Source organism: Notechis scutatus, chromosome 1 (assembly GCF_049901735.1).
Source record: "Notechis scutatus isolate UNSWTSFEM ecotype Mainland chromosome 1, rNotScu1.2, whole genome shotgun sequence".
Lineage (NCBI taxonomy): Eukaryota > Metazoa > Chordata > Lepidosauria > Squamata > Elapidae > Notechis > Notechis scutatus.
In genome coordinates this window covers 107,437,248-107,461,943 of record NC_142009.1, presented here as the reverse complement: position 1 = coordinate 107,461,943, position 24,696 = coordinate 107,437,248, and the positions used below count along the sequence as shown (strand labels likewise).

General features: G+C 38.6%; 1 protein-coding gene across 2 annotated transcripts in view; it reads right to left on the bottom strand.

Annotated features, from left to right (window-relative positions):
- Positions 1-13,223, bottom strand: part of HACE1 (HECT domain and ankyrin repeat containing E3 ubiquitin protein ligase 1) — a 45,572-nt gene extending 32,349 nt beyond the window's left edge. The window contains exons 1-6 of one of the 2 annotated variants that reach the window (XR_015745274.1): positions 12,865-13,126; positions 10,397-10,451; positions 6,785-6,874; positions 5,099-5,203; positions 1,344-1,419; positions 183-314 (exon numbers count right to left, since the gene is read on the bottom strand). Coding sequence is in view for 1 of the 2 variants with exons in the window: in XM_026666610.2 (XP_026522395.1) it covers positions 183-314; positions 1,344-1,419; positions 5,099-5,203; positions 6,785-6,874; positions 10,397-10,451; positions 12,865-12,940 (534 nt within the window). In the remaining variant the exon portion in view is untranslated. Of the gene's footprint in view, positions 1-182; positions 315-1,343; positions 1,420-5,098; positions 5,204-6,784; positions 6,875-10,396; positions 10,452-12,864 lie in introns of both variants that reach the window. The other variant, XM_026666610.2, reaches the window with a different exon arrangement.
- Positions 13,224-24,696: the final 11,473 nt, after the last annotated feature.

Sequence of the window (24,696 nt, the reverse complement as noted above, 5' to 3'; positions counted from 1 at the left end):
GTTTTAACTTTATGCTGAACTGAAGAGTCTGTCATTTTCAAAATCAGCAGATATTTTTTAACAATGTTACCTGCTGAGAGTCAATAAGTAATCTTGGGATTTCCTAGGATCGGGATCCTTGCATATAAAATGTTTAGTATAAAGCCAGAGAATTCAGGATCAAGCTATCTTCCTCAACTTACCGTCTTATGGCCATTTTGACAAGCAACGTGAAGGGCTGTCTGCCCCATTGCATCTTCAACGTCTACGTTGGAAACGTGCTGTACAAGATCATGAAGCAATTCTGTCCGTCCATTAACAGCAAGCCAATGGATCTGGGTCAAAAGATAAGAGAGCATGCATTCAGCAAGGAAATTACACCTTGCTCCAACACATTTCATTGCCAAATGACGATCTAATGTTCATGGAAACAGAATTCTTCTGTCATGTCTCTGTCGGAGTGTGAATCCGAGGATGAAGACGAACAGCTGACAGGGAGTGGGAGTGTGGCTCCGTTGCCTGTGGAGGAAACTGGGGAAGATCAAAGTCCAGCTGGGCAGAGCAGGGGGGAGAGGTAGAGCAAGGGAGAGGGAGTTCAGAGGAAGACCCAGGCCCACCCCTCTTCATCCCAGGGCATGCAGGGAGGAACATGGCTTACAGGGGAGGAAAGGGCCCTGATTCCCTTCATTAGCCACACCTGGGAAAAAAGTTTAAAAGAGATGCATGCTGAGTGTTGGGAACAAAGAGTTTATCTTGTGATAAACAAGAGTTTATCTTGTGTTGACTTTGGTTATCTGTGTTCTTGGCATCCTCCCAACCGTTTTGAATTATGGCTGTTCCTTCACGTCTGGAATTCCTTCTCCTGCCCTACCAGACTAATTACCTCATCTTGCCTTGATTGGACTTATAGTTAAAGTTTTTGTTGACCATGCTTTGGACTTGATTCTCTGCAACCAAAGGCTGATCCTGGAAGAGTTTTTCTCCAGCCAGAAGGTAACCAGGACATTGGGGGGCAAAGTTGGAGCTAATAAAGGGACTCTTACTGATTATCTGACTGTGTTGCCTTTGTGACATGACCCGGGACATCACAACTTAAGATCTCTCCATTAACTTATAATTTTTTGAAAAGTATATAAAAGTACAGCTAGTCCTTAACTTATGACCAGTCACTTAACAAACGTTCAAAGTTACAACAGTCTCAGAGGGAAAAAAAAGTTACTTACAACCCATCCTCAAAGTTACAACTGCCACTCCACCACCCCAGTCACGTGATCTTTTGAGCACTTGGAAACCAGTGCATATTTACAACTGGTTGCAGTGTCCCATGGTCAGGTGAATGGCAAGAATAAAAGTATAGCACTTACTGCTGTCAGACCTTCATTGTTACAAATGTTGACATCAGCACTATACTCCAATAGCTTGCTCATACACTTTTTCTGGCTGCATAGAAAAATACATTAAATATCAGTCATATGTCCAATATCCTTTTTTGTTTTATTCATTTATGAACTTATATACCCCCTCAATCCAACTGGATGCTAGGAGATTTATAACCTAACAAAATGCAGTAACTACCGTGTTTCTCCAACAATACGGCCTCCACCAATAGGAAGCCCCACCATGTTTTATTGGCATAAAATCAAATTAAGCCCCTCCCCCCAAATTAAGCCCCATATTAAACATGCGAAATGGGGGGGGGAAGCAGGGGGGGGCTTGCTGTTAGGAAGTACTTTTGTTGCATGCCCGGATATGGTGCTACCTGCGTTACTTCATATCGGGAGACCTCCCACCGTTGCTTCTCCCTTCTCCCTTGCTGCCCCTTCTCCCTTGCTGCCGCGGCGTTAGAGCAACGCCGCGGCGTTTGGCGCAGCCACGTGCGGCCAGTCAGGGCTCCTCCCTGCAACCGGAGCCCTGAGGAGACACTTGGGTTCAGGCGCTCCCTTCTTCCCTTTGCTTTCGAAGGTAAAGCGAATTATTTTACAAAGCCTCCCCTGCCCGAGAGGGCAGCCCAACCCCACGTGGGGAGGCTAATTTCCCAGGGCCTCTTCCGTTCCTCCCCGACCTCCCTACACTGCATGCCTCTGACGCGCCGGTCCCTTCAGCCCAGCGAGCTCTTCCACCTCAAAGAAAGGCCAGGCGGGCTGCTGCAGAGCAGCAGCAGCGGGTCTGAGCCGCTCGCACCGGAAACAGCCACCACCCTTAGCCCGATGCGGGGAGAACGAGCGAGGTTAGCGCCCGCCAGCCCGTCCTTCCTGCCTTTGGAGGCACCTGCACCGCGCCTCTGCGGCTCGGTTTCCCCCTACCAGCGGGTCCTCCTTTCGTGCGGAGGGCTGCGGGGAATGCGCTCGCCCGAGAGGATCTCTCCCTCTCTCTTCCCGCAAGGTCAACGTCTGCGCTGCGGAGGAGAGGGCTGCAGCCGGTTCCTCCTGCTTGCTGAGAGGTGAGGAAGCCGCGGCTCGCCCGGGTGAGATTTGAGAACGAGGAGCAGGAAGAGGCACACACACACCCGCGGCTCGCTTTCCCAGCTCTGCCCAGCATTTATGGCTCTGGCGCGGCCCTAGCAGGATGAGCGGAGGGTCCGGCGGGGAGGGACTCGCTGCCCGCCAGGGCCGCGCCAGAGCCGTAAATGCTGGGCAAAGGGAGAAGGGAAAGCAATGGTGGCCCCAACCCAAAGGTCTCCCGAATATCCAAGCTGTCGCCGCCCGCCCACCCACCCGAGGATGCAAGGGGGGGGAATTAAGTCACCCCCGAAAAGACGTCCTAGCCGTTTTTTCGGGGGTCAAAAAAAAATAAGGCCCGGCCTTATTATGTGAGAAACACGGTATTAGTTTTTAGTATTCAGTAAAGAAGAGGAAACAACAGGTGCTTAATGATTACATCAAAGCAAGTAAAGAAAGCTTATTGAAAGAATCTCTGAAATAAGAGCTATTCGTGAAAATAAAATTGATCTATGACTTGTCCCAAAGGTGCTTTTTCAGGAGGCAACTGGACTTTGTTTTTTCTTTGAAGACATTTCACTTCTCATCCAAGAAGCTTCTTCAACTCTGACAGGATAGTGGGGAATGGAAGGATATCCTGAAGAAAGCTGAAGAAGCTTCTTGGATAAGAAACGAAATGTCTTCAAAGAAAAAACAAGAAAGTCCAGCTGCCTCCTGAAAAAGCATCTTTGGGACAACCATGACCTGGATGACTAAGAATCTCTACAGACTTTTGACCTATGACTCTACAAAATAATCTTGAAATCAGATTAGAAAAAGGGAAACCGAAGTATTCCATGGATATTTTGGAAAACTACTGGAGGGAAACCAGGCAACATCAGAACATGGCAGTAGTTTATGAACAATACATTCAAAAAGGAAAGAGATGAAATGCAATTTGCTAACCAGGAACAACCGCTGCACATAAGTGACATCAAGGCAAAAATACAAGAGACCTGTTTGGATAGTAAATATTGGCTTTTCTGAAATAAGGATGGAACAACTGGCCATATAATAAGTGGATTGCAAAAACATGGTATGATTAAGTTGGGGAGACGTCACACCAACATTTATATAAAAAGTATTTTTAAGAATTACTGGAAACATGAAATCATTGATAGTATCATTGAAAATGGCATAGCAAATATTTTATGGAATTTTAAAATCCAGACTGACACTGTGAACGTAACATACATCAGATATTACCGTTATTTCCAATCCTTGTTGAAGACAAGGAATTGGAAAACATTACAAAATACTGAGATTTGCAAATAAACATCACAAAATTTTGGAAGAAGCTAACAGTGGTAAATAATTGTTATTGGAGTGCTAAGTACAGTACCAAAATGACTTAGATTATCTAAATTTGAAACAATTTTCACTAAATCCAGCTATTCATGATCAAATTGTTGGACACTGCATACATGTTACCTTTACAATTCCTAATAACCGAATGTTCACTTGGCCACAGGTCCAATTATGAAAAAAGTGAACAACATTGGCTGTGACACACAACTACTAAGGCTCGAATAGCAATGTAGTAATATAAACTATAAACCCATATAAAACTACTTCTTTAATTTCCTAATGTCTAATAAAAGGCATTCTTAATGTTGGAATTTCCCTCTGTATAATGTAGCATGCAAATATTCCTCCACCTCACACATGAAATGATCTGTGCCTGTGGAACCTGAGTCATATTTTTAAATAGAAAATTAATAAAGTCATTAGGTCTATACTTTGCATTCTGTATTGAGCATTTGCTGCACATGTCCTGATGTGTACTTTCAAGAACAGAGATTTATTTCTCTCTGTTCTTCTTTTTAAAGACGAGCCAAGCCTAAAACTTAAATCAGACTGGGCAATATACAGCCCATTGAAATTACACAGACAAAATTATGCTCAGTTTGTGTCTGTGCATTTTTTTAAATAAATAAAATTGGAAAAAAGACAGAGACCTCTGGGAGGCAAATCACCTGCACTGCGGCCCCCACCTCTAAAATGTGTCCAAATCAAATGACAGATACTTAATCATTTTGCTGCCATATTTAGTGACACAAATAAATAATTCTCAAATCTTTAAAATGGACTAGCACGTTAGTAGACACTAACTATATAAATATATTAAAAATTACTTGATAATACTGTAATCATGTTCTCAGTTCAGTTGGACTGAAAATGAAATACGAGCTAAACATGTTATAAACTTGATTATATTTAAAGATAAAGCATATTATATTTAAAGATAAAGCATAAAGATAAGCATATTCCTAATTTCAAAAAAAGAATATTAGATGTAATTAAAATTAAAGCTAAAAACATCTCTATATTATTTGAACATTTTAATGCAAGTTATGCATTTCCTTGGATTTAAACAGAATATCATTTTGCATGCATACTTTAAATCTCAAAATATAGAACATAATTTGGCAATATTTGCATCTATCACATCTAGTGAATGAACAAAAATATAGATTCTTATAGGTCTCTGCAGCTGAACAATCCTCAAATCTGACTAATATCACTGTATTTCAACAAAGATTCTGTTAGGCTTCTTTAAAAAGTTCTCTAAAAGATCAAAGACTTAGCTATTTTTGTTACAGCTACTATTCAAATAATTAACGGTGATTACTACAACTTACCCATTCCGAGCAGCTAAATGAAGTGGAGTGCACCCAGAAATATCCTGGTAATTAGGGTTTGCACCTTTTTTTAGCAACAGAATTAGACATTCAACTGATCCACAGCTATGGAAGAAAGTTTAGAAACAACTTAACAAAAAAAATCAGTAGAAAAGGATAACATTCACAAATAAACAAACAACATGATGATATCACATTAAATTTGAAAGTTATGACTTTCATTTCAACTTATCGTTTCAAAAAAAATTGAGTTGAAAATTAAGATGATCAGCCACGATTTTAAAAAATGTTTGCTACAATTGTTTACTAAAAATTGTTAAATACTGAAACTGAAGGCAAAGCTGAATATGTTAAATAAGTTATCAAGTACTTAAATTAGGAGTTCTTTTAGTCTGGAATATGGAATATGACACAAAAACTTGTCCTCCTGTAAAAGAACTTTCAGTATTTCAACTTGTTGCTCAAAAACAGAAATTGCTTCCAAGAATGGGCAAATCCTACAGACTTCTCAACATACTATTAATACAATCTATGCCTCAAAACCATCTGAGTTACTTTGATACTTAATGAAATACATGAGATAAATAAAACCTGTAATGCACCTCAATCAAAAGCTCAAGAATATTTTTAAAATTGACATTTTTGGGATATTTCAAACATGTAAATCACAAACTAGAATTTCCATAAAGCCACATTTATGGCTTCATTGAATACTCCTTAAGAAGTTTAAATGATATTTGATATTAATCAAAAAATTAAATTTGTGGTGCATTGGAAAGAATACATTCAAAGAATGTACTTGAAAGGACGAACATCAACTTTCCTTATACTAGAGGTGCAAAGCCTTTTGAGGACTCACTGACCTGTATGATATGGACAGGTGATCATTTAGCATATGTGGGATAATGTATTAATGTCTACTAATAGATTTATAAGGAAATGTTTAAATGTTAAAGATGTTAATGTGATATTGAACTACTGTATATACTAAAGTTTCTAGAAATTCTATACTAGAATTTCACTGTTTATCAGGAATGGTGGTTGTACACAGCAAGCAGCACACTGAAGAGAAGAAATATATTAACAAATTGGAAAATTAATATTATTCAATTGGTCAAGGAATGGTTGTTGAAATTTTATGATTTATCTGTTTTGGAAAAGACAATATTCTCCACTAATCAAAAAATGCTCTCTCTCTCTCTCTCTCTCTCTCTCTCTCTCTCTCTCTGTGTGTGTGTGTGTGTGTGTTTATGAAAGCCAGTGAGTTGTAGTGTTTAAGACGCCAGACTAGAAACATGGAGATGGTGAGTTGTAGTCCTGCCTTAGATACAAAACAAGCTGAATAATTTTGTGCTGGTCACACTCTCTCAGACCTAGAAAGGAAGCAATAACGAACTACTCTGAAATTTTGCCAATAAAACTGCAGGCAATTGCCAAGAGCCAACTGGAAGACACTCAAAGATACAAAAAAAGATTCATATTTTCAGCTTACATTTTTATTTTTTACATTTTCTTTTTCCTTTAAAATTAATGATTGTTTTATTTTTAAAAAAATGAAAAACATTTTAAAATGTAATCATTGCACAAATTAAAAAAAATAATTAAAATAAAAATAGAATTCAGGGAATTGGAGCATATAATGAAAGATTATTAACACATTTCACAACCTTCTGAGGACTGTCTTACTTAGCTGCAATATGAAGCAAGCTCCTCTTCACACGTCCAAATGCATAATTGACATCAAATTTTGAATTTGACAACAACTCTGAAACAGATCTAAGACACATTTTAGTTAGTGAGAGAGCTGTATTTTCAGCTACTTTTAATAGGGACCAGATGGCTGTTGTGTATGACACATCACTGTAAGCCAAAGAAAACAAGAACCTCACCTTACTGCTCAGTTTAAAATTGAATACCCAGCTGAATATTAATTGCATCACTGGAATATTTAAAAACAGGATGTGCAAATGTTCCTTTAATTGTTCCACAGCAAATTTTAAGAGGCGTTGATTGCCGTGAAATATACCCACCTACTTAATTATTCTCAGCCCACCCTGTAATCCAGACAGCCTCAATATTTTCAGAAATTGTGGCACACATCATTAGTTATTAGTATTAAACATATACACTGCTCAAAAAAACAAAGGGAACACTTAAATAACACAATGTAACTCCAAGTCAATCACACTTCTGTGAAATCAAACTGTCCACTTAGGTAGCAACATTGATTGACAATCAGTTTCACATGCTGTTGTGCAAATGGAATAGACAACAGGTGGAAAGCAGAAGCAGTTAGCAAGACATCCCCAATAAAGGAGTGGTTCTGCAGGTGGTGACCACAGACCACTTCTCAGTTCCTATGCTTTCTGGCTGATGGTTTGGTCATTTTTGAATGCTGGTGGTGCTTTCACTCTAGTGGTAGCATGAGATGGAGTCTACAACCTATACAAGTGGCTCAGGTAGTGCAGCTCATCCAGGATGGCACATCAATGTGAGCTGTGGCAAGAAGGTTTGCTGTGTCTGTCAGCATAGTGTCCAGAGCATGGAGGTGCTACCAGGAGACAGGCCAGTACATCAGGAGACGTGGAGGCCGTAGGAGAGCAACAACCCAGCATCAAGACTGCTACCTCTGCCTTTGTGCAAGGAGGGACAGGAGGAGCACTGCCAGAGCCCTGTAAAATGACCTCCAGTCGGCCACAAATGTGTATGTGGCTGCTCAAACGGTCAGAAACAGACTCCATGAGGGTGGTATGAGGGCCCAACGTCCACAGGTGGGGGTTGTGCTTACAGCCCAACACCGTGCAGGACATGTGGCATTTGCCAGAGAACACCAAGATTGTCTGATTCGCCACTGGTGCCCTGTGCTCTTCACAGATGAAAGCAGGTTCACACTGAGCACATGTGACAGACGTGACAGAGTCTGGAGATGCCGTGGAGAACGTTCTGCTACCTGCAACATCCTCCAGCATGACCGGTTTGGCAGTGGGTCAGTAATAGCGTGGGGTGGCATTTCTTTAGGGAGCCACACAGCCCTCCATGTGGTCGCCAGAGGTAGCCTGACTGCCATTAGGTACCGAGATGAGATCCTCAGACCCCTTGTGAGACCATATGCTAGTGCGGTTGGCCCTGGGTTCCTCCTAATGCAAGACAATGCTAGATCTCATGTGGCTAGAGTGTGTCAGCAGTTCCTGCAAGACGAAGGCATTGATGCAATGGACTGGCCTGCCCATTCCCCAGACCTGAATCCAATTGAGCACATCTGGGACATCACGTCTCGCTCCATCCACCAATGCCACGTTGCACCACAGACTGTCCAGGGGTTGGGGGATGTTTTAGTCCAGGTGTGGGAGGAGATCCCTCAGGAGACCATCCGCCACCTCATCAGGAGCATGCCCAGGTGTTGTAGGGAGGTCATACAGGCACATGGAGGCCACACACACTACTGAGCCTCATTTTGACTTGTTTTAAGGACATTACATCAAAGTTGGATCAGCCTGTAGTGTTTTTTTCCACTTTAATGTTGAGTGTAACTCCAAATCCAGACCTCCATGGGTTGCTAAATTTGATTTCCATAGATAATTTTTGTATGATTTTGTTGTCAGCATATTCAACTATGTAATGAACAAAGTATTTAATAAGAATATTTCATTCATTGAGATCTAGGATGTCTTATTTTTGTGTTCCCTTTATTTTTTTGAGCAGTGTAGTTAGAATAGGTGTTCCAACAAGGTATGACCTGATGAATAGTCACAGCATAAGATCAAAGGAACATACGCAGTATACTTAAGTGACTATGAATCTGAGAAATAATGAGAGGAGATAAAGGATATCATGAAAACCCAAGGAGAAAAAAAAACTCCCCAAATTTCAAGTAAGATTGAGGTCATTTTCAGAATAAGCTATCGTAACAGCCAGAATGAAAATAAAAAGAAAAAAAGAAAGCACGATGGAATATAGATTTTCAATAGCAGTGAAGAAAGGACAAAACAGACCTCTTAATCAACAAAAGGAAGAATATAACAAAGAGAGAGAGACATCTTTTAAGAACATCGGAAGAACCATAAGAACCATAGGTTTTGAATGAATACTCAAGGATAATCACAGAAGAGATTGGGCAATTGCCCGTTTAAAGGAAGATAGAGCACTTTCATTAAAATCCTTTAGAAAAAGATTATAGAATGATGTGTTGATAGATAATATATTTGGGAAGTGATTTAATTGTACAGGAAAAAGGACAGCTAGCAAGAGAAAAGCACAGACATAGTTAAAATGCCCACTGAACTGTTTAAGGACTTCAGAGGCAGCACCTGATGTACTAACATTTTATGTTAATAAATACAGAACAAGACTGTGGCCAGAAAATTTAAAGACCAGCCAATATATCTGTACTGGAAAAACAAATGCAAGAGAATGTATGGATTATTGAATTCATTTAAAAAAAATAAGGTTTTGCTTAAGATATTTAAAAAGACGAATAAAGCCAAACATGGAAAGAAAAATGCCAAATGAACATGTGTGTCATGTTAACAAATGATGAACTAGAAAAATGTGATTATACTTGGCAAGGCTGAAGAAGTAGAAGGGAAAGAAAATACTGTAGATAAGGTAGATAGATTCAAAAGGGTTATGGGAATAATGTACACTGTTGGAGATAGGCTGATAGAGCAAACATTTATTCATGCAGTCACTAGGAAATGAACCCAACATAGTTACAAATATTTTTCATTCATTTTCCTCTCTCTGTTTCACTAATAGTGCTTAAAACAGTTCTACAAATTTTCTACTTTATATAGGAAACATCACTATAAAAGTTCTAGTTTAAATGTATTTATGGGAAACATTACTACACCCAAAACAGTAGTATGTTTTTTTATAAAATCTACCCAGTTTAATATGTATGTATACATTGAGAAAATAAGAGCAATGTGGTTCTAGCTTGCTTACCAGCAACTTTATTAGGTTATCACCTTCAAATAACCAGTTGTGAATAATTGCTTCATTTTTAAAAAATGAAATGAGAAAATATAATTTATTCAACACTGACATTTTCTTCAAATTTGGCTCTAAAGTTCTTGTAACACTTTTCTGGATTGCAAGCAAAAAACATTTAAAAACTATCACTTTTGTCAACTCTATCATGATTAAGATGGAAATATTTCATAATTCTAAAAGTAAAAAATGATATCAAACAAAAAACAGCGTTAGACACCAATATTACACCTCCATTGTATTAAAAAACAGTTCTTCCTGTGATATGCCTGAACAAATTTTCTTAAAGAGCTGCTTGTGAAGACTCACCTGTGTTGATCAGCCATAACCATTGGCATTAACGTGTAAACAGCAGTTTCACTATCTGTGTAGAAAATAAATTACAGCTATAATACATGTTGAAGTATAAAATGACCTTACTGCTTTGACAATATTGTAGAAGCAAGGAGGAAGTTTTGTCTGTACAAGTTTCCTTGTTACAGAAAGTAAACATAAATGTGTTAGTCAGTATGGTGTATACAGGATATTTGTACATTCTTCTTTACATAGTATTTGTCAAACAAGTGGAGCTTCTTTCCCATTAGGTACGCAGGGAATTCTTTAAATAGCATTAATACATTTGAAGCTACTTCACTCAGCAACTCAACAACATCCTCATCTCGAAATACTGTATTTCTGAAGAAGCAGTAAATAAAATGATAGTATTAACAAAAAAATAGAACCAAATGTGCTTCAACTATTTATCAACACGAATAATCTGAGCACAAACAGTGCAGTAACAATAACATTATTCCCTGGTAAGGAAAAATAAAATGAAAATTACATAGAAAGAGGATGTAAGGTTGACTCAGCCTTCCATCCTTCCAAGGTCGGTAAAATGAGCAAGTTGTATATAGGTCTAAGTGCTATTGCTATGTAAATTGCAAGTTAAAATGACTAGTGAATACAGAAAAATAATAATAAACTGAACTAGCTAGACCGCATGTAAACCTGTTGATGGCTCTCTGGGCCTGGGAGAAAGGATTTTCAATCATGTCCTCTGCATATTTTAAAAGCAGCCAGCATGCTTGCTGCTGACCTTCAGAAATAATTTAATATTGATTTATCCCAGAAGCATTTGGGAAATGATTCAATCCCCATACTATTTATGGTACTGTTGTTTTTATATTTCGTGCCCATTTGCGATTATCTACTGTGTATGTTCATTTTCTATTATGAACACTGAGAATTGCTTGGAATAAAAATACAACAAATAAAATTTTGATATGGTGTTATCTGCTATAACTCAGTCTTGTGCCATTAAAGATAATGACCAGCACTTTCAACTGGGCCCAGAAGCCTCCTGCTAACCAATGCAGCAACTATAACATTGGTGAAATTCTACATGGATCAGATTGTCCTACCCATAATCTGGTCACTGTATTTGTACCAGCTGCAATTTCCAAGCCCTCTGCAAAGTGCATGACAGTATCCATATGAGAATGATCAGGGCTTAAGTTACCATTGCCAAGGCATCTTGGACCAAGTAAGGGCATAAACAGAACATGTACAAAGTGCATTCTGGCCAGTTTCCACCTGCTGCTTGGGCAGCAGCCCAGAGTCCAAGTCACAAGCCATCTCCTTCAGGAGAAGTTCAACCCTGTCCAAGGTGCCAGGACAAAGGTTATTGAATTGTCTGGGACCTTACTGCCAAATACCAAGCTTGTCTTGGTTGACCTGAATGTGATCCTGTTTCACTCCTACCAGATCTTCACAGGCTTTAGCGCAGGATTTCCATACCATCTCTGGCTTGGTCCAGAGTGACAAAGCCTAACTAGGGGTTATCAACATATTGATGACACTCACTGCAAACTGATGAATGATCACACCCAGCAACCCTTTAAATTTGCAAATTAGATTAAGGAGAAACATGATAGCATATTGTCCTAACATTTAAATGCTTGCAAGAAGGGGCACAGCTCTGTAGAAAGAGAATAGAAATGAAGAGCAGGACAAAGGAGAAGAGGTTGAAATTTGAAGTAACATTCAGGCGTCATATCAAAAATGACCTGAAAATTAAGTCAGTATAGTAATAGCTACTTAAATGAGCAAATGAATTCCCATGGCTTGAGGTGTAAAGATAGCTACTAGCTTGAATAATTAGTAGAATAATTAGCAGATTCCCACTGCAAGCAAAGCTTCAGGCTACATAACCATAAAGAAGATCCTTTCCAATTCATTTATTCTTTGGCACAAGTTCCGAACTTAACATCTATGGAGATTCTCAGTCATCCAGGTCACGGTTGCCCCAAAGATGCTTTTTCAAGAGGCAAATGGACTTCCTGCTTTTTCTTTGAAGACGTTTTGCTTCTTCATCCAAGAAGCTTCTTCAGCTCTGACTGGATGGTGGGAAAGGGATAAAGAAGTTTCTTGGATGAGAAGCGAAAAGTCTTCAAAGAAAAACCAGAAAACCCTCTTGAAAAAGCACCTTTGGGACAAGTTTCCGAACTTCAGCACACTTTGTTCTGACTTTGCCTGGCTGAGAAGGAATTCCTGATGTATTTGATCAGTAAGTGGAAGAAAAGGAAAGGAAAAAGCTTCAGGTCAACCACTTCCCTTCAAAAAAAGCTTTTTGCAACACTTGAGTGTATTAAGGCGTCTCTAGTTTTCGAAGGAAGTACTTTTCCTCCTAGATCTCTCCCCCACCCTTTCCTTTTCACTCCTTCCTGCGATCCTCGACCTGCAAGCCACAACAGAGCAACCTCGCATCCACTGTCCCCGTAAGGGCGCGCTCTTACCCTCCGGCAGCTCGATAGTGCGGGCACGACGCAGGGACCTGGTGAGACGGTTCAGCTGCTCCATGGCTCTCTCCATCCTCGGAGCCAGGTCTCCTCCAACGCCCTCGCTGCGGCCGCCTTATGCCCGGCCTCTCATGCCGAAATCACGGAGCCCGTCAAGCTCAGCCCATGGCCGGCGGCACCACTAAGGCTAAACACAACCACGCTCGCCCGCCGCCGGTTCCTGGAATTCGAGCGCTTCTCGTCTTCGCAATACGCATGCGCCGAACGCCTACAGCAGGGACGCCATAGAGCTAAGTCAAAATAAACGGGACCACTCCGGAGAGGCGCATGCTCAGATAAGATCAAGGGGGTGAGGAAAGCTTCCGCCCTCAGTTCGTCCCAAGCTCCCTAGTCTAAAGTCTTGGGCGGGACATGCTACATCATGACGTATATATAGGTTATGATCCAAGCGGTGATACGGATACCATAATTCACCAAAGGAATCATCATAATTGCAGCGTGTATTAAAGCAGTATTTTTCAAACTTGGCAACTTTATGTGGACTTTGGCCTTCAAATTCCTCAGCTAGTTGGCTTTATGCAAGATTTTGCTAGAGTTATCAGACCCGTAGAGAACAAGTAAATGGCAGCAAAGAATTAGGAGTTTCCGTATGGTTTCGTTGTTATCTAGTGGTGGTCCAGATTTTTGCAGCCAAATTCATTGTGTGAGAAAGGAGTTTTTTCAGAAATTATAGCAGTACATACTAGCCTTAGAAAAGAATACACTGTATTTATCTCATAAATGTTGCTTGAGCTTCAAGCTGCATGTAGGAACGAAGGGATGAGAGACCCTTGGTATGTTCAAAAACTGGTTTTAGCTAGAATTTTTTGGCAACTAGAGACAAATCCTAGAAACTAATCGTTATTAGAGATAAATTGTAAATAGGGCAGGGGGGAATGTATTTTTAGGCATCTTGGATAGACTTTAACGGGCTGAGTACTTAGCCTATGAGGAAAGGGTGGGAGGCAAATCTGTGAAGGTGATAGGGAATATAAAGAAAGTACATTGATGGCTTAAGGTGTGTCCACTGTACCTGCATGTACATGATACACTCTTTGCAATATAGTGAAATAAAAAAATTTTTATAAGTTTTGGTTGGTAATCATTTCAAAACCTAGACAATGAATCTCACAATTGTCTACTTCAAGTTCTTATGATGATGTAAGGCAACTTACAAATAGATTTGTAAATTTGATACACCTAAGCTAAAACTATTTAAATCACATAAAGTTGTAGCATGATTTAGGCAATACTATACAAGTCACTTTGGGCACTAAAAAACAAACAACTTTTTCAACTGGATTAAAATATGTATGAAAGGCAATACTACAGGCATAATGCCAGTCACATGATCTGAGCTCTTAGCCTTAGGAAAGATCTATTCTGCAGCATCATTAGAACAAGGGAGATGTTTTTTCAGTATTTTTTGTGTCAACAATTTCACTTGCAAAAGAAGAGAATGTTGGAGTTATCTTATTTCCAAGGTAAACATTGCAGTTTTTCTTTTTGAAATAGTTCATTATAAGTAATAGGCTAACTGCCTTTTTTGCATGACGCATCAGTGAAGAAGTGTTATTGTAGAAAATGGCTACTTCTTCTCCTTTCATGTCCTGTAGTTCATGCTACCATATTTACTGTTTTATCCTAAAAATTAAACAACATGGCATTTCACGCTGTCTGAGGCTTTTTTAAAATAATGTACGGATTTTTTTAACTATTATATATGCACCCTCTAATTAATTTGCCTTCAGTTATATTTATTGAATGTTTAGAAATAAAAGGATAATATTTTTGTAGGTGTAGGTCATTAAATAACCTTTTTTTTTTAAAGCATCAGTGACTGATTTAATTCAACAAGTAATCCTATTGTAGTTTTCTCAAAATGATGAGGAAAATAATGTCAAGAAAGTAATAATGCTTGAATTTGTTTTACAAATAAGAAAATAAGAATTCTGCTAGATCAGATCAAAAGCAGTTCTAGTTCCCAAGCGGCCATAGAAAGGTATTAGAAGCTCATCAGGAACAAAATGAGGATACAAAGACAATTTTTCTTCAGGTTTCCCAGCACTTGATATTACTAGTAAAGGACATTGATCAGTTCAAACATGGTGCTAAGCCATGGTTAAGCTCATATAACATGGTAAGGTTGGATTATCACTGATTCTAACATTGTGGGAGAAAATGCTTGATCATCAAATTGGTGTTGATTCTTGACAATAACATACGTTTATTTTTTCTATGACTTTTTCTATAACAAAGTCTTTCAACAGTGCCTTCTTGCTGTAATTGAGTCCATCCATTTTGCTGTTGGTTGTCCCTTTTTTCTTTCCTTCCAACTTTCTAGCATTAGAGTCTTCTTCAAAGAGCTATATTCATAAAATCTGTCTGAAGTAAAATACTGTAAGTTAAGAGCCATGACTTGATTGATTGGTTGATTTATTTATTTATTTTTGACTACTCATTGTATTCTCCAACACCAAAGTTCAACTGGCAATTCTCTTTCTATCCTGCTTCTTCAAGGTCCTATTTCACTTCCATAGAGGAAGTCATTGCTTGCACAATCTAATCTTTTATTGGTAGACATATCACAGCATCTCATATTTTCCAAGGTCTTGGTTCCTTTCCTACCAAGTGGCACATTTCTGGCCTCCTAGTTCATTTACTGTTGATACTGCAGTAGTAAAAGTAGAAGCTATCCATCATTTCAGTATCTACACTGTAAACATGTCCCCTTATTTCCTTTTTATATAATCCCCAAATATAACATATTTTTTAGCAAAAAGAAGCTTCTCTCTATTTCTGTTAACATTTTGGCACATTTTCATGCTATACAATATCAATATTACTTGCAAGATAATTCTAAAATATTCTCTTTCTTTTTGTTGTTTAAGCCTATCTCATCTAGGAGCCAGAAAATACCCCCTTTTATTTTACAACAAAGCACATAATGAAAGGAACTCTGGTACATGTATTATGCAGGTATAATGACAAATTGGAATGTAGGATTGCACACTGAGTGTGTAATAGCAGGTGATTTTTCTAGATACAGTAGAGACTTATTTCCAAGCACTCAAGGGAACAATGAATCCACTTTATAGCAGACTGTAAGGTTAGTCCTAGTAGTTAATAAAAATTAAATATTTCTACTTTCAGCTTGTTGCAATTTAATTTTAAAAAGCAATGTTTCAAATGCAATGAATAAGTATCTTTTCTATAAACCTATTTGGAATCCACTCTTTGTTAATTGAAAACCATATTAGTACTCAGCTTTCAGAAGAACAATTTACTAATACTCAGATAAGATTTTTCTTTTCTTTTATAAAGCACTTGATTTTTTTTTTTTTTTTTTAAAAATAGTATGCACACAAAAAAACCTCTCTTTTTTTGAGCAGAAGTATTAAAGGGGTATTAAAATGCATTAGAAATATATATCAGTTTGAAATGAAGAACATATTGGTATGGGGTAAATAGCTTGAGAACTACACTGCACAAGCTAAGAAGAAACAAAACATGTTTAAAGGATTAAGAAGATTTTAAAATGTGAGCAGAATACGTCAGAGGAACCATATTAAGTGGACTTAACCTACTGAAGACATACTAGAACATTTTAAAATTATATTACCGGTAGTAATTTATTTATTTATTTAAAAATAGGAAAATATATTACCTGTAAAGTCTAAGAGCCTTAAGAGCTGTAGAGAGAAAGACCAGTCCATTCCCTCTTAATAATATGGCTAGGAAATAAGGGGAGCTCCTAAGTACCATATATAGCAAGTTATTAATATTTTTTACATTGCCGCTAGTGGCACTAGCATGCTATTCATTCAATTTATATGGGTATCATATAAGGGACGCGGTGGTTCAGCAGCTAAGAAGCTGAGCTTGTCAATCGAAAGTTTGGCAGTTCAGCAGTTCAAATCCTTAGTGCCGCATAACAGGATGAGCTCCTTACGTTGTTTCAGCTTCTACCAGCCTAGCAGTTCAAGCATGTAAAAATGCAAGTAGAAAATAGGCCACCTTTGGTGGAAGAAGCTTCTATCAGTCATCCTAGCAGTTCGAAAGCATGTAAAAAAATGCAAGTAGAAAAATAGGGACCACCTTTGGTGGGAAGTAACAGTGCTCCATGCGCCTTTGGCATCTAGTCATGCTGGCCACATGACCACGGAGATGACTTTAGACAGTGCTGGCTCTTCAGCTTTGAAATGGAGATGAGCACCACCCGCTAGAACCGAACGACTAGCATCTATGTGCAAGGGGAACCTTTACCTTTATAATATATTCTTTGTGTTATGTTTCCAGCGATAGTTTTCTAATGCTTGGGAATAGACTACAACATTTTATCTATCTATCTATCTATCTATCTATCTATCTATCTATCTATCTATCTATCTATTTGCTACTCATCTCGTAGTTCAGGCAACTCTGAGTGGCTTGCATCAAGATAAAACAACATGTAATAACAGTTATAAATATCAAATGGATTAAAATTACAAAAATTAAATTAAAAACAAGGGTTTGGGAAGAGAGATGGGATATTTTTTCTGTTATTGTACCAACCACATCCAGCCAGCAGCTTCTCCTTCAGGATGCCAGGTCAGCCAGCATAACCAGATTTTAAGAACTTTCCTGAAGACTAAAAGGGAGGAAGTGGATCTCACTTCCTGAGCTAAGATGTTTCAAAGCCATGGCAGGGAACATTCTTCTCCTGCGTCCCACCAGTCAAAACTCCTTAACTGATGAAGTTTGCAGTAGGCCCCTTCTACCAGCACAAGTGGGACTAGGCCAATCCCATTGGGGGAAAATGCTTCCACAGATAATCTAAACTGATGCCATAAAAGGACCTTAAACTATAACCAGCACCTTGAATTGCACCCAAAAACAGACTGGCAGCCAGTGCAGTTCACATAACAGTCGACCCTAGGAGTCTCCAAAACTACACTATTGCATTCTATACCAATTTTAGCTTCTGGATAGGGTAGCCCCATGTATAGCATATTGCCATAATCCAGGCAAAAGATGACCTGAATGAGTGCAGGGTGTTATGATCTAGAAAAGGGTGCAATTGGCACACCACATATGATGAAGATATGCAAAGCCACAACTGCCACATGCTCTTTGAGCATGAGTTGTGACTGTTGGGTATTGGGTCTATCTAGGGTAGTGCTACCCCATCCTGAACTAAAGATGATAAACAACATGTGTGAGATATTGCTGTCACTCAGATTCAGGGGTGGAATTCTACCGATTTGGTGAACCCCTTGCTTTGAAGATCAGCTGGCAGCGAACCAGTTCGCTGCCACGAGCATGCGGGCCTGCCCGTCTGCCCCTCCTCTTTCCTGTGCTTTATTCCCTTTTGTGAGAGGATAGCTGATTCGTGTGGCAGAGCGGTTTGCTCAGCTGTTTTAGTCACAGGGACTGCAGAATAAGCTAAGTATAAAACCTTTTTGAAATGCTGAGTGTGCGCGATCACCAAACCGGTTGTTATACCGGTGGAATCCCACCCCTGCTCGATTCCAGCCGCAAAGAAAGTATGGTTAATCTGGGTTGATCTGTACTTGAATAGACCATGAGGAATTTCCAGAGTTGTAAACTACACTGAGGAGTGAAAAAAGACCTCCCTAAAGGAGACAGTAGTGATACAACTGCATGGATGTGGCTACGAAGTTACCAAGCTTTCAACTCCACTCAAGAGCTTCTTTATCTTTAAGTTAATGTTACTACGGCCTAACACTGTTCTGTATCACCTTGGTCCAGGGGTGGGATTCAATTTTTTTAACAACCAGTTCTGTGGGCATGGCTTAATTGGTGGGCATGGCTTGGTGATCATGTTTTTGGCTGGGTATGGCCAACTCAACATCACTCACATTGAGGCACGCATCTCTTCGCCTGGCCTCATTACTGTGGGGATGCTGCAACAGTTGTAAGTGTGAAAAATGGTCATAAATCACTTTTTTCAGTGCCATTGTAACTTTGAATGATCACTCCACACAAGCAAATACCAGCAAAGGAGTGGGAAAAAAACTCCAGAGACGTTCCTGAGACAGGAAGTCTAGTCCTGCCAAGAATGTAATAAGGGTTAAAAGAGAGGCAGTTTCTGTAAGCAACACCAGAATGTTTCCTTTCTGCCCTCCTTACAGGATTAGGCCAGTAATTTCTTCTAACAACAGGTTCTCCAAACTGCTGAGAATGTTAATAATCGGTTTTAGCAAATAGGTGCGAACTGGTAGAATCCCACCCCTGCCTTGGCCCAAATGTGCATATCTGAAGACTCTTTATCTTCCCATCCAATTTTACTTGTATAGACCTGGACTCATGATCAATCATATTTTATTTTCTCCTTCTTTCTTTCTTTTTAGTAACTTGCCCAAAGAAAGTTTTGAAACTCAAAATCTTGCAATGATTTTTTATAATATCGGTTGGCATAACAAGATTATTGACTCCAAAGATTTTGGATGTTTTTTCCCTCATCGTCAGCCATATAGCTCTTTTTGCTTTTAATGTTCCCATATTCTATAAACGTAATAAAGTGGCCTAGCATGGATTTATTTGTTCTTCCAGCTTTTGGTTTTCATTTCTTTTTAAAAATGACTTATAATATTGCAGCCAATAACACAGATCATCTGAAAAATGCAAGTTTGGGCCTTTCTCTTTGTTTTGCTTACTTTACTGATTTTTTTTAAAAAAAATCAATTGACTTGAAATACTATCAATACAATTTCACAATGATGTCAGTGGGACCTTTGTATGCAATTAACTATTCATCTGGATGTGTTCACATTGGTGAATACTGGTAATTACAGTTCTGCTGCACTCGAAATCTCCTGTCACGGGACTCGGAATGCAAAAGAAATTTGTATCAGACCGGAGAGAATAACTCTGAAAGTCCATGAAAAGTCCTCAGACTAAAATTATTTATTTAGATAAACGTTAGAAGGCTAATTATATTAACTGCTATGCTAAGCTGTTGTGCACTGGTGTGTTTTGTTTATTTATGGAATGTGTATAATTTCAGCATATCTTAAATGGCAACCATTTTTCTCAAATTCCTCTTAAAAGCCCTATGATCCACTATAGAACAGTCTCATCAATACAATCCAAGGTTCTGTTAGCAAGTGGATTGTCTCCAGGTATTCCATGCTCAGTTAGGATTTCCCTCGTTACCAAATCATAGAAGTTCAGGCATGAGCATTTTTCATATCTCTTGTAAATGTTTACGTGTATATCATTTGTGTCATAAGGTAAATGAATTATGAACTCGGCAATAACAATGATTAAGAAGAAAGAAAAGATTACTGTCACCTTCTACATTATGTTGCAATGTTTCTCAAAATCCCTATAGCTGGAAAATAAAAATCAGGTGTCCCAGCAACCATTTTATAGTGTGGCTAACACTTAATTGTCACAATAAAGGGGCAAATGCTCAGATTATTTCTTCTTTCCCCAGTAACTAACCCTAACCCTCCAGTTGAAATTCTTGCATTGACTAAAAATTTAAAAAGAAAGAAAAAAAATCTTTGTTATATTTTTATCTAGCATTTTATAGCATGTTTTATATGTTATAAAATATTTTTAAATATTTTATATATTATATTCTATATTTTACCTTATAGAAAAATACATTTTATATTTTTCTATTCTTCATTGCCCCATTGGAAAGATGTTTTGTAAGTGAATATTACCTAAAAGTTGAAAAAGAAAGGGGGAATCATAAAGGACTTAGAATATATGAAGAGAGAAAGATTAGACATTTTCTCCTCAGCTGTATCTTCCCTCCTCACAGAGCAATGATCCTTACAGGGAAATGTTTCTCTTAGTATCAGTGGAGCCTGTTTTCTTTGCTAGGTCCAATTTCATAGAAATAACGGAAAGAGAGAAAAAAGAATGTGGAAAAAAGGTTTTTTTTAATGAGGTTTTTTTTCCCCCCTGGAAAAAATCAGGAAGCCTTAGAAAGAAAGTCCTTTCCCAAGAATACACTATTCTGCTTTTTTGCTTGTTTTAGTTCATGTGCTGGGCTCAAATAGGATGTCCTTGTTGATGTGTTAGTGTGTTTTGCAAACTGAGTCACTATGACATGAAGGAGTTTTAGATACAAACGTTTAGTCATGTAGACATTGTGACTAAACCACTGGCTTCTTTAGGGTGGTTTTTTTTTTTTTTCAATTTTCCAGACAAGCCTAAAGGCTGTCCTGTTTATGAAATCTGTGTTGTGATGGTTACATCAGGTGTTCTTGTGTATGTATTCAATATTACTATGAATGTATTGGATTCTTCCAGGCCTGGAGAATAGATGAAGTGGAAATTGTGGACATAATGCTTTGAGACTATTACTTGTCAGCAGTGTTGCCATGGACACAAGGGGCATGTCTATCAAGATTCTTTGATTGTTCCTTTGTTGTCTGAAGCAATCATTTTCATTTTCTGCTGGAAAACTCAGCTAAGCTACACTTATTTTTTACTGATTTAAGATGACTGTCATAAAGTGCTTTCCGTATAAGCTTCCTGATTACATTAGTTCCTAACCAGTACATAATTTGCATTTTGTTCATAATTAAATTTTCTTCTCTAAAGACAAATAAAGCAGACTCCATGAACACAAGCATTCTCCTGGTGCCTATTTGCTAAAATGAAGATGTAGTCTTTATGCTAGAAATCAATTTCAGGTTTCATAGAGAAGAGGCAATATCACTGAGGCTTTTTCCACCCACTTACCACAAGAGGTCAGCCGTGCTATGGTTTCCATTCAAAAAATCTACCCACAATAGTTTTAGAAATTAGATTTCTTGTTTTATATTAGTATTATAGATTATAGATTAGAAGTGTTTGATGATGATAGTGGTGGTGGTGGTGATGATGATGTTGATGATGAGAGTATTTTTTAACTTCAGTTTGAAATGAATAATAAGTACGCAGGAAAACCAGATTCAACCCCATTAAGCTATATAGATAGTCCTCAACTTGCAACAGTTCATTTAGTGACTATTTAAAGTTACATAACAGCACTGAAAAAGTGATTTATGGCTGTTTTTCACACTTACAACCATTGCAGCATCCCCATGGTCACGTGAACAAAATTCAAACACTTGGCAACTGACTCATATTTATGATGGCTGCAGTATCCCAGGATCATGTCATCACCTTTTGTGACCTTCTGACAAGCAGAGTCAACGGAGAAGTCAGATTCACTTAATAAATATATTACTAACTTAACAACTGCAGTAATTCACTTCACAACCGTGGCAAGAAAAGTCATAAAATTCACTTAACAAGTGTCTCACTTAGCCACAGAAATATTGGGCTCAATCAAGGATGGGTTTCTACCGGTTCTGTCCACCTCTGTAGAACTGGTAGCTCTGAAGAGCAGCAGACATAGAATTGGTTCTATGTCTGCTGATGTTTTTGCCCACCCGCTTGCCTGGGCTCTTACCTGATCTTTATTTCCTGATTTTTCAACTTCAGCTCCGAACAAGGCACAGCTGCAGTTAACAAACAAGAAAAGAGGGCTGTTTCAAAGGCTGCTTCTCTGCACGCAGCGTGCTAATGACGATTTACAGACGCACGGCTCACAGCGGGCAGGAAAGCTCGTAAATCCCAAACCGGTAGTTAACCCTGTCGTATCCCACCCCTAGGCTCAATTATGGTCGCAAGTTGAGGACTACCTGTATTTGGGTAAATACACATACATTTCTTATTGTGGATTCCCTAATTTGTTGTTTAGACATGTATACTTTCAAAGTACAGAGTCCTACCATGTTCTGCCAAATCTGCTTTTCCTGATGACACAGAATTTTGTTAATGCTGGAAACATTTGGCTTTTCTGATAAGATTCCTACCCCCCAAAAAATGTACTGCCTAGCTGGGATATAGAAAGCAAATAGTTGTGGAATTAAATGCTGTATTAAGTACTGAGTACCTCTATGTACCTCACCCAATCTTTCTGGCCTCAGAAATGGAGGAGGATGAGACTTTTTATAGATCATTTCTTAATTGCTAGAATTAGAGCAAGGATGCTGCTACAAACTAGACTAGTAAAAACTAGTAAAAAGGAAACATTTAAACTAGTAAAAATGAAATATCTCAAAAGCAGGAGGCACTGGCAAACTGTTTTCGTATTGCTAACAAAGGCTGTACATCACCAGGAATGATATTAAATTGATATTAGTTTGACTTCTTGAAATTCCTTCAGAGTTGGCACTTATAACATTACCCTCTCCAATTTTTTCCCTACAACAGATCTGGAAGGTAGGCTTGCTCAAAATTCATCACAGATGAACTTCCCTGGCTAAAGATGGGCTTAAATCTGGATCTCTACAGGTTCTAGTTCAAGCCATTTTATTAATTTCTCGCATTTATGTGGCCACCCACCTCATAAAAAGTGACTCTGGGTGGTGTAAAACAATCGTGAACTGCTACTCCTCATTAACTTGAAAAAGAATTTATGCTTTATGCCTCAGTATTAATTATCCTATCCTCCCACCAAGGTATATTGGATGCCTTTCTTATCACTTCCAGTTAGAATAGCAACTATTTTGACAGGGTGGGTGAAAATTGCCAGATTATGTTTCAACACATTAGAGCACTGTTTCTCAACCTTGGTAGTTTTCAGATGGGTGGACTTCAACATCCAAAATTCCCCAGCCAGCTGACTGGGGAATTCTGGGAGTTGAAGTCCATCCATCTGAAAGCTTCCAAAGGTGAGAAACGCAGCATTAGAGGGAACGAGGCTAAGAAAGACAGGGCTTTGCTGTTAATACAGATCATGGATACTGTAAAAATATTGGCAAATGGGCAGTGCTATCATAGGGTATGAAACCGTGTTCCTTTGCTAGCTACTTGTTTCTTAAGTTTCTCCTTTCTTCTTTCTTTCTTTTTTCTTTTTTTTAGGGGAAGTGGAAAAGAGCAATTATTTCACAAAAGCAATACATGAATTGGTCAGCAGTAAGAAAAAAAATCTGCATGCAAATATAGCTACTGACTTTAATTTCTCTTTACACAAGAAGAAAGTGCTTTATGACTGCATTCCTAAGCACATTTATCATGTGCAGTGAAGTTTCTGTACAAAGGAGCAAGTAATAATTATTCAATTATGCAGTGAAATGGTATAGGTTTATGACCTGAATAAGGACACACTATTTCTGACTATGGATAATATGTACTTTCATACATTTTTCTCCTTATCTGACTGGAGCTATACATTCTGTTAGAAGTTTAGCATGAATATCCCAATGTATTAGTAACAGAAGCATTTATGCATGAATAGCTTTAGTGCTTCATACTAAGGAAAGACAACATAGATGCATCAGTGGTGGGTTGGATTAAAACTGTACAGTCCACAAAAGTGTTGATTGCTGTTTAAAGGGAATGCTTTGGACACATCCTGGGAACCAGTTTAATCTGCTTTCTTCCTGTCTGGGAGGTGATCCAAAAGTGTGTCAGCATTATTTACTCTGTCTGCATAGCCAGCCTCTACTGTACTCTGTCTCATTAATGAGGCACTGAGTGGTGCTGCCCTAGCAGTTTATTGCAGGACAAACCAAGGCGAAGTGCTTGGTGGATTTCCTATTGGCAGGAATCCTTCCACAAATCGCCACAAATCTTCTGCAAATCTGGTGGAAAAAGCAAATTTTGACTGAAAGCTTCATTCCATGCTTTGGCTCCTTAAAATGATATTCAGCTGATGGTTTCTGTCAGACCTAAGTGCCCTTTTTCATTTCTTTCGTTTAAATTTCCTGCTTCTTTTATATTGGGTCTTGCCTGTTCTGTCTTTTGGAATTGTTCTGACCTGTCCTGGCT